Source organism: Apaloderma vittatum, unplaced genomic scaffold (genome assembly GCF_000703405.1).
Source record: "Apaloderma vittatum isolate BGI_N311 unplaced genomic scaffold, ASM70340v1 scaffold16131, whole genome shotgun sequence".
NCBI lineage: Eukaryota > Metazoa > Chordata > Aves > Trogoniformes > Trogonidae > Apaloderma > Apaloderma vittatum.
In genome coordinates, this window is record NW_009697537.1 from 4,225 (window position 1) to 14,523 (window position 10,299).

Genomic DNA, 10,299 nt, shown 5'->3' on the forward strand with positions numbered 1-10,299 from the left:
AGGCAGAGCCCTCCCGTGCGAACGCAGCGCTACCGGCAGACCCACGGGGACCGGGACCCAGAACATGGCTCAGCCGGGCCTTCGGGCTGCCCGTGACGGAGCGGAAGGGAATACCAGCCGGGACACCTCAAATACCTCCGCTGCCGGCCCTCGCCAAGTTCGCTTTCAGAGCAGTTCCCGCACTCGAGAACAAAACCTCACAACACAACCACAAAAAACCAAAACAAACGAGAAAACCCCAGCTCACACCCCTGCCATGACTGAAACCCACTCGATGTGCCCTGTCCCTGTTTGCCCTCTGCCACCGGGCCAGGCCACCACTCCGCTGTCACCCCCGGGATGGGGACCGTTAGCAGAAAGTCCGTCGAGCCAGATCCTTGGTCCCTTCCTGGACGAAGCCAATTCGTGTTTCACGCTGTCTTCTCCTCATCCAAAGCAGCACGTGGAAGCACGTTGCTTTAAAACCATTTCGAGTGGAACAAACAGCTTAAAGCCTTCATTAAAAGAAAGTTAAAATAATTCTCCAGCTCCCGACACCACCAAGCGATACAACCTCTCCCCCCACCTTCACTCGCCAACTTTTTTCCCCTTTTCAGGGGTTTAGGAAGATAAATTGCCAACAAAATGCAGAAAGCTTTAAGATTTTAAGTGCAGTAGCGGTGAACCTGGGATCACGACTTGATGATGTTACAGGTCTCTTCCAACCTAAATGATCCCAAGATTCTGTAATTTTAGGTGCCCAGGGAGGAAAAAAAGACGCAGCTCTTACCTCTGCAAGCAGGGGGTAAAAACGAGGAGCTGGGACCTGGCAAATGGGAGAGGGAGGCGGCTCAGCTTTTGCACAGTGCGAGGGCACGACGCTGCCAACGCCCTTCGCTCCGCCGGAATGGAGCCCTCGACGTTCCGCATTACTGGCACCAGCGCGGCACCGTTATCTCCCCCTTTCAATCTTCGGGGTGGTTACTCCGCCAAAGATCACAGCTCGAGGCGAAGCGATCTATGTAATCACGGTTTAACCTTTTGCAAGCTGCTTTTTCTTTTCTTTTTTTTTTTTTTAAGGTGACATCATCTTGGCAAGGCCAAACGTAACGAGAAGCTGTCTGTCGAACGGACTCGCCTTATAAGGGGCCGCATCAAAAATAAAAGCTTGTGTAACCAAAGGAAAGCGGGAGGAAAAGCAGTGCTGGGAGCTCCAAGGAGCGCCGGCGAGCTCCCTGCCAATGTCTCCGGTGGCCACGCAAGGTGCCACGTTCTCCTTTTCAAGGCCGTTAAAGAAGAGCAGGGATAAAGGATCTTTGGGAGTGGATGGGTCAAATCTGGATGCCAAATTTCCTTTTTGTACCTGGGTGAGGATGAAGGCAGCCATGGGGGGGCTGCACCCTCCTGATGGTGCTCGTACCCTCCTGACGGGAGGAGGAAGGGACACACGGTGGTTTTAACTTGAGCTGGGAGATCCTTTGGGAGAATGGAATGGAAAAATGGTACTAATGCAACTAATCAAGGGTTTTCTCTGCTAAGGTTGGGCCAGCTGGCATTTTCACAGGAAAAGACACAAAGACATTTCAGAAGAGCCCCTCCAACCACGTTTACTCAAAGAAATTACATCCGTATCTAATTCGGGGGAAAATAATACATTTTTATGCGAAAACACTGTCCCTGTTCCACTGCCAAGCCAAGAGACACATCCCGTAAGGTGACCCAAATCTCCCATTCTCCATCTTTCAGTTACAAGCACAGATCCCCAGGGCATCCAGATTTTCCTGAACCTGACATTTGTGCTTAAATTCATTTGGAGCCACTGTCCCCACAGTTTGGGGAAGCATCCCCTGAATTTTCCTGACTTGGGCAGAGCACGAGGGCAGCCAAGCCGTTTCCCATCTCTGTTCTGATCTCATTAAATTCCCCAAGAACAAACCCTTACATAAACCACTTTTCATTGCACTAGATAATGTATTTCTAGTCCAAGGGCAGCCTGTTTTCTTTCCTTATCCTCATTGAATTTTGTATTTTTCTCAAGTTTCTGGTTTAAAAAGAAAAGCTAATGTGATCAGACTGGATTTCAATGACAATATTCAACCATGACTAAGTTAGCTGAGACTATTCTCTAAGCAAGGACCAACAAATGTTGTGGGGTTTTTATGAAAATGATCTCTAGTGTTGATTTATATAATTTTTCAATAATCTACATTTTATTGTAGTTTAAAACATAGCACCCACCACCCCAGGCAGAGGGAGAAAAACTGTGGTTTGGGTTTTGCAAAATTTAAGCCCAAGTCTTATTATTGCATCTAATCTAAACAGCCGAGGGCGAGGATGTGTGGGTGAAGAGATCCACACTCCTGCTCTAAAGCTTTTGCCTTAGTGTGGTGAGGAACATGCTTAGGATGAACGTCCATAAAATGAAATGAGACACCGAGAGGGGAAGCTGTGACCGGGATCCGTGACGGTGCTCACTGGGTTTTCATCACGAGCTCTTCCAGCGCCTTCTCCCTCTGATTCCCACAAAGCAAAAGAACTTCTTTGATTTCATTTTGCTGGAAACCCATATCGTGAAACTGAGCTAACAAATGCAAGAATTCAGCCGCCTGGAGGAAGAAGGAAAAGAAAGGAGCGATGTTATCACGGGGTTTTAAGGACGGCTTTATCATAGAGTTGCAGCAGAAACCAGCGTTGGGTGACGAGGCTGCAGCCAGACGCTCTGGCCGGGTTGTGTTACCGCCGAAGGGTACCCTGGCAGCAGAGCGAGGGCACACACACCACAGCTAGCGTGGAAAAGGGTGCCTTTACATCCACTCCTTCAATAAGAAATATTTAATAAAATCAGCCTCTAGCTTCATGTATTCCTTACAAAGCTTAACAGGAATTCCATGCAAGTGTTTGCCTGCGTTACAGACCGTGAAAAAGTGGGGAGTGCAAGCTGGAATTAATTTGTCCTGCTTCCCCCTCCTTGTTCCCGCTGGGTCCCAGCACCACAACATCTCCCAGTGCTGTGTCCTCAAAAAATAACCCCTTGCCTGACACCAAGAGCCAGGCATTCACCCTCTGCCACGAGCAGTGATGAGCCCAGCAATCCTGCACCAAAATCTTATGAGCCTGAATTTCAAGCAGTTCTAACCCCGCAAAGCTCTTCATTACCCCCAGGAGGAGATTAATGATTAAGACCCGATGTGCCGCCACAATTCTTCTCCCTGGGGGGTGAATGCAAAAGGGGAGCTGGGAGGGAGGTAGCGAGCGTGGGTGCTGGTGGGCTCGGGCTGGGGGATTCCCTGTGCAGGGGCTGAGCAAGCATTGTGCTCGCAGGGTGGGGTGAGAGGACGGATGGAGAAAAGCAACAGAGCAGGCGTCCTTCCCGCGACGGTGCTCCAGGGCTTTGCCACGAGCACGGGCTCGCTGCTTGCAGGGCGATGGGTCCGAGTTGCCAAGAAGCTGTGTGAGGGGCAGCGGGGCAGGAGAGAGCAGGCAGCCTGCCGGAAAAGCGAGCCCAGAGGACACAGCACAAGGGTTCGGGCTGTGCCATCCCGCTCTGACCTTTTTCTCCGAGTACTGGAACATTTCCATGGCCTCCTCCACCTGCCCTTCCTCGTAGCCCTGCTTCAGCAGCCGGTCACAGGCATGCAGGTAGCTTAGGAACTGCAGAAGAAGACAACTGGGTTAGTTGAACCTTGCAGAGTGAGTGTCCTTGTCAGGGACACACTCATGGGGAGGAGCTGGGCCCCCACCATCCTGCTGGTTCCTGTCCAATCAACCAGGGCGGTGTGTCCATCAGGACTCCCACTGGGAGAAGACAACATCTCGGTCCTCCTCACTCTCCCAGGGTAGGCCTCAAGTTGCGTCAGGGTAAGTTTAGATTGGATATTCGGAGGAAGTTCTTTACTGAACGAGTGGTGAGGCACTGGAACAGGCTGCCCAGGGAGGTGGTGGAGTCACCAGCCCTGGAGGTGTTTAAAAAAAAAGTAGATCTAGCACTTGAGGCTGTGGTGTAGTGGTTAGGTGTGCTGGGATGAAGGTTGGACGAGATGATCTTCAGAGGTCCCTTCCAACCCCAAACATTCTGTGATTCTGTGAATGAGAACAAGGCAAGAGGGAGGATGAGCATCTGAACCACCTGCGATGCGAAGCGATGGCCTCCAGGCCGCGTGGTGAAGCAGAGCCTGTTCGGGTGAGACGTCCACCCTCGGCCGACCTGGCATCGATGTGCAGGGATTCGGGCGCTCACGGGTTCGCTCCAGGGTCCGAGCACAAAACCCACCCCAGGGGAGACCCGTGTGCTGTCATTACTGAAAGTAAACAGTTATTTTTGGCTTTTCTCGTTGTTCTTGGAGTGCTGACAGCACTATTCCCAGCGGTATCTTTTAAATACCACGAGAATCATTCACTGTCCGAAAACATGTGAGACAGGCAACAATAAATGAGCTATACAATAGCAGGGGGAATCGAAACATCCCACGGCCTCCCCAGAGCGGTGCCATCTCCACCCAAGCAGAAGCTGATTCACATCTCCCCAGCTCCACCAGCGCACAGACCTCCACCCTGCCCAGCACCGCCACGGCCAAGGAGAAGGGCTCAGCAAAAGACAACAAAACACGAAAAAGCCAAAAAAGCCCCTCCAGCATCTCGCTGATCTTGTACGGTTATAAACAACAGAGTAAGGCTTTTAAGAAATGCCAGCCTTAAGAAGCAGCTTATCAACTCAAAAATGAGAGTCACTCATCTCTGGCATTCATAACCCATTTTTATTTTCCTCCTTACCTTACTAACTAAAAACCCCAGGTCACGGTTGTGTTTTCTAGATTGTCGCTTCGGGTTAAGATAACGCGTCTTTTTGGAGGAGGAAATAGGCAGGAACCCATGATGGAAGCACAGCTGGGCACAGATTTTGCGGTCTTATTGATTTCATAAGAGTCCAGCAGTCCATGGGAAGAGGCTCCTCCTCTGTGGGCTGTGTCCTGTGGTGAACACCCTGCTCAGAACCCCACGCTCACAGCGATTTTGGGGAGATGGATGATCCGTCCTGTCTCAGCTCACGTGTACACTGAGAGCTCCACGGATCAACGATGTATTTTTGATGGATCAGTCACCACTGATCAAAATGCAGTGACGCATTTTTGGTTCAGCCCTTGGCCACGACATCCTAGACGGTGAACCTTGGGTGTGTTGGGGCAACTAATCCTGCTTGAGCCCTTTAGAGAGGCTCTACCATCAAAATTGAGAAGGTATCACCTCCTTAAGGCAGCAGACTTGCCTTCTCCACCAGCGTGGGCTCTGCCAGCTTGACTTAATACTGCAAAGAAATGGAGCAATTTTTGGCTACCATCTGGTACTACGATTAATCTTCACGGTTGAAGCTGTCGTCGTCACACACTGAAACCCTGTGTGACACCAGCAAGCAATGAAGAGCACCCACAGCTTTTGTTTTTAACATATTTTTCAGGAAGGTTTAGCCTAATTTGGTCGTTCTGTACTTGCAAGAGACACTCGAAAGGCTGTACTGGGCATAAATGGGAAAGATGGGAACTGCTGGGGCTCTGCCCTTCTTCCTCTGCCTCGATGAAACCTTCATAGATTTAAGAAATAAAACTTCCCTTCCCACCCCAGCTTGCAGCGACGACCACTTAAAACACCAGCGAGGGTCTGGGGAGGCTGGTCCAGCTGGGGGTGGCTCAGGAGGGAGCCAGAAGCTGCGGGATGACTCAGCCACAGAGCAGCTTCGTGAGCCGACCAGCTGGGAAAGAGCTGGCCCACGCAGCAGCACAGGCAGCTCCCCGGGAAGGAGACGGAACCTGACGGCGGCTCCTCGGTGCCATGTGCTCTCACCTCCGCCCGGGGTCTGCTCCCGCTCCCTAGAGTGGTTGTCTCTCTTACTAAGCTGCAATTTAGCCCTCTCACTCTCTGTGAGAGCTATTCGGATAATTTTGCCCTGTTGAATCCTCTGCTGGGATGGGAAAGTCCAGCCCCAAGGCTGCCAAGCCAGAGAGTCAGAGCCGGCAGCATCCCTTGTGGCACGGATGCTCCGAGCCCACCTAGACCACAAAGGGCTTGTCTGGAGAAGCAGAGACCTTGGGAATGGGGATGCAGCACAGCGGGCTGTGATGTACTCAGATACCAGGGGTAGGAAGAGGTTATATGTTAATTATTTTCAATAAATTCCAGGTTAATATAGATGGTTCCTCAGAAAAAGGGCTCTGGGACCCAGCCTTGATGCCTCCACGGAGTCCTTGGTTGCTCCAAGGCAGGGAGCTTGTGTTTTGGAGAGAACCCAGACAAATCTCTGAGGAATTCGTCCAGTCCCGCTCTGACAGGATGAGCCATGGCAATAATCATACGAATCTAACAGCCGGGGAAAAATGATGTGCAAAAAGTTTCCATATACAGGGCAAAATTTGTACTTCAAAAGGACACCATGCTCCATACAACAGATTGAACAGATAATGCGACCCGGCCTTTATTACTCGCTGAAAAGCTGAGAGAAACTCATTGCTATTTTATTACAGCACAAATGCACACGTGTGATCTCACAGACAACCCTGTCAGCTGAGGTCTGAAACCAAAGTGGGAAACCTAAGGCCATCAGAATTCCACCCCAAGCAAGACTGCCGTCGCTTTCTCCAGGAAAATCAAGTTTTTCTTTACCAAAAAGCTTCCCGCAGCACTGTGCCAGCTCTACCAACCTGACTTAAGCTTTGCTTCCCAGTCTTCTGGAGCGTGAGGATGGCTTTGCGGGTGGGGTAGCCCAAGGCTGTAACGGGCTCGATGAGGTCTCGCTCCTCCTGGCTCAGCGCCGAGAGCAGGTCAGCGGCCGAATCCGGCTGGGATCTGTGGGAACTGAGAGGTCGCGCAGGCACAGAGGCAGGGGGGAGGCTGGCGTAGGGGCTGAGAGACTGCAAGAAAAAAAACCAAAACAGCAGATTGTCTTCTTGCTCCAGCTCACGAAACGATGTTATAAAATCCAGGCTGAAACAATACTTTCAAGCGCCAGCAGTTACCTTGCTCTCTCCAGAATGGGAGAATTTCCCATACATGGGACAAAACCCCTTGGGCATCAAAGGAGACTGGATTTAATTAAACCCAGACTGAGCTATAGATACAGTTCAGAGAAAAGAGAGCTCAGGAGGGTTCATGGGCAAGGCGAGCAGAAGCAGCATCCTTTCCCTGGGAATCCTGATCATCCCTTCAGCAGTAACTATCACATTTGTCCTTGACTGGCCGTGCAAGAGGCAGCGCTGCCTGTGGACAGGCGATGCAGCAGCCCGGGCAGGAGGATGTCCCTTTCACAACCCGTTTATGCCCGTGATGTTCTTTAGGTGTATTTAGGTTTCTGTCACAAGGTCATCTCTAGAAATGCCCCTGCACATGCACAAACTTCCCTGGAGTTGAGGCTTTGGCATTCAGCATGACACACAGGGAAAAGCAGCCGAGCAGGGTGGGAGGTGTACGGATACACACGGGCATTCACCTTCCCTTTATCACCCTATGTCTGATGCGACTACAAATAAATAACCCGGCCTTCCGTGTGCCTGGTGAAGTTTCCTAGAAAAGATGTGATGGCTGTAAGGGGGCATTTCCCCATAAACCCCACTAGCAGGGGAAAAATGGAAAGAGAGAAAAGAACTACTTAATTTCTTCCTTTTTAGTGTTGGAACTGAAAATTAAATAAGATGCCTTGCCTGTTGGGACTTTTGGTTAGGATAGAAGTAAACGTGCTCCCACAAAGCTTGCCTTTAAACTCTGGCAAAAACCTGAAAACTCCTCAGCAGTTTCTCCCGGGTTCAGTGTTCCCAAAGTCCCATTTTGGTTCCGCTTTGCTGGCCAGACCCCAGCAAACAGGATGAATTCAACACCCTCCACCTCCCTCCTGTCCCAGCAACAAGCAAAGGGCTACCAGAAGAAAACACCTCACCGGCACCGTGGGTTTGTGCCGTTTGATCGGGGGCACCGGCGCGGCCGTGGCCGGAGGAGCTGGTACCAAGGTGCCCAGGTGGGACGTGTCCGGGGCCGGCCTGTACTTGACGCTGCGGCTGGTTTGGGGACGCAAGGGGAGCAGCCGTGGCTCCGGGATCCCCTTGCTCTCTGTGACAGCTCTGTTCAAGGGATGCACCAAAGCTGCCAGCTTCCTCCTGGCTGCTTCCAGCTCATTCTTCATGTTGTTAAATATCACCATGGATCTTCTCTGCTTGCTTGGGTCTGAGCTGGCTGAGTCACGGCTGCTGTTCTCTGGCGAGGGCTCCAGCAAGCTGGGTGACGTCTTTGGTCGGGCCAGGTAAAAGCTGGGACGCGGAGGCACAACTTTCCCACTGTTTCTCCTCCTGGAGACCTTTTCATCCTTGTCGTTGTCTTCCCAGGAGGTCGAGGAGTACTCGTCGTCCTCGGAGTACTCGTCCTCCCCCGAGTGCCAGGTCTCACTCTCGCTGTCGGACGAGGCGGCTCTGCCCTTGGCGTGCCCGTAGCCGCTGTCGGCAGCGCTCAGGCTGATGCTGCGTCGCACCGCCCCGTCCCTCGCTCTCCCCCCGTAGCTGTCGGAGGGCTCCACCAGCAGCAACCAGCACGGCGGGGCAGTGGGGACGACTTCAGAGGTGACTCGATGCCGGGAGGGTTGCTGCTGAGAAGCCACCTCGACCCAGTAAAGCACTTTTCGTTCCAGTGAGAAGTCGTGCTGTGGAAGAGCAGGAAGCAGTTGGTGAGGGTGTCTGAAACCAGACCGCGTGCTTGGCGAGGGCACTACGGCTGTAGGATCGGGCTGGGCCAGCCTCATCCCTGTAGGGAATCCCCAAATTTATACTTGGGGAAAAAATAATTACTATTTTGAGTTGTATCTTTGACTAGGTGTTTTATGCTCGGAGGTGGTTTTGTGTCAGTTTGGTTGCTGTGGAAGGGGACCAGTTAGCAGCACCTGGCGGAGATACCTCACTCACAAAACAGAAAGCAGGAGGTTCAAGCTAAAAATAAGGAATATTTCTTTACTGTGAGGGTGACAGAGCCCTGGCACAGGCTGCCCAGAGAGGTTGTGGAGACTCCATCTCCGGAGACTTTCAAAATCTACCTGGACGTGTTCCTGTGTGACCTACTCTGGGTGATCCTGCTCTGGCAGGGGGTTGGACTACATGATCTTCAGAGGTTCCTTCTAACCCCAACCATTCTGTGATTCTGAGCCACCAAGTTGGGAGATACCGCCTTGGGCAGAGGCAGGACCAGCCATGGGAGTCTCCAGTTGTGCCAGGAACTCAGATAATTCCAGGACAGAGATGTTATTTCCACGTAATCCAGCTTAAAATATAAGTATGTTTTGAGAGTGAAATCTGAGGGTTTTCCTGGAACAAACAAGCCCTGCCCGTCCCAGAGCTCTCCAAACAAGGGCTCCTCCAGACAGGCAGGCGAGTACATTCACAGCCCAGGAATGCTGTTTGTACTGCTCCCTGCCACCGGTCAGCCGTGGGCCCAAACCAGCCTCCCCAAGGAAAACACCACCATGAGCCTTGACACGGATCAGCTCGGATCACCAGTGCAATTGCTCGGCCTTGGTGGGAAGCCCTGACGTGTCCCCAGCCAAGGAGGAACCCAGGGCTGGGGGTTTCCCAGGGTAGGATGGGGGAGTGGACCACTTCGGCTGGTCTGGAGGGGTGCATACCACCACCTGCCACGGGCAGCAAAAAACATGTGTGTTAGAACTTCCTTTGGAGAAATCTTTGAAAACGAGCAACCCCGCGACTGTTCATGTTAAACATGGCTTGCAGACTGGGGACGTGTCATTTCTAGGGGAGGGATGAGCAAGGCTGAGCTAGCGAAAAGCCAGATGTGGGGTTTACTGCTGCTTCACCCATCCCCAGAAGCAAGCATATGCCGTTTGTCCTCCTATCTCAGAAAGACCCAACCCTTCCACTTGGACAGGATTAAATAAAATCAACCCCAAAGCCACCCCTTCCTCACTCCCACCCGCCACAAATCATCCTCAATGCCTCCCACTCCTGCAAACCAGCCAGTTAAGAGATCAGTCAGGAGGAGAGGTTTCCTTCTTTCGCAGGAAAAGGTGAACACTGCTGACATTCCCCTGGGCATCCCCCCAGGTGTGGACGAGAGCAAAGGCGACTCACCATGGTGCTCATGAGGATGTCGGCGCAGTCGGGGAGCTCGATGGCCGGGGCGGTGATAAAAGTGTTTTCTCCCCCTGAGTCCCCATTGAGCGTCCTCGTCGTCCGGAAGGGAACTTCATCCAGGTAGCTCATCGCCGCTGCCTGATTTCTTGCTGCCAGAGGAAGGGATGAAACAAAACTGTAAAAGGCAGGACTGGCACCTTCTTAGTTGGGT

The 10,299-nt window shown here is 52.1% G+C and overlaps 1 protein-coding gene across 1 annotated transcript; it reads right to left on the bottom strand.

Moving 5' to 3' along the window:
• Positions 1–2,450: 2,450 nt before the first annotated feature.
• Positions 2,451–10,217, bottom strand: UBAP1L (ubiquitin associated protein 1-like). Its single transcript, XM_009877685.1, has 5 exons — positions 10,086–10,217; positions 7,898–8,650; positions 6,669–6,878; positions 3,529–3,630; positions 2,451–2,585 (listed from the first exon to the last, which is right to left on the bottom strand). Exons 1-5 carry the CDS (start codon positions 10,215–10,217, stop codon positions 2,451–2,453), a joined length of 1,332 nt encoding a protein of 443 aa, XP_009875987.1.
• Positions 10,218–10,299: the final 82 nt, after the last annotated feature.

Coding starts and splice junctions, on each gene's coding strand:
- UBAP1L (XM_009877685.1), bottom strand. CDS start 10,217: ATGAGCTACCTGGATGAAGTTCCCTTCCGGACGACGAGGACGCTCAAT. Junction 8,651..10,085: donor ACATCCTCATGAGCACCATG/GTGAGTCGCCTT, acceptor GCTCTTCCACAG/CACGACTTCTCACTGGAACG. Junction 2,586..3,528: donor TCCAGTACTCGGAGAAAAAG/GTCAGAGCGGGA, acceptor TTCTTCCTCCAG/GCGGCTGAATTCTTGCATTT.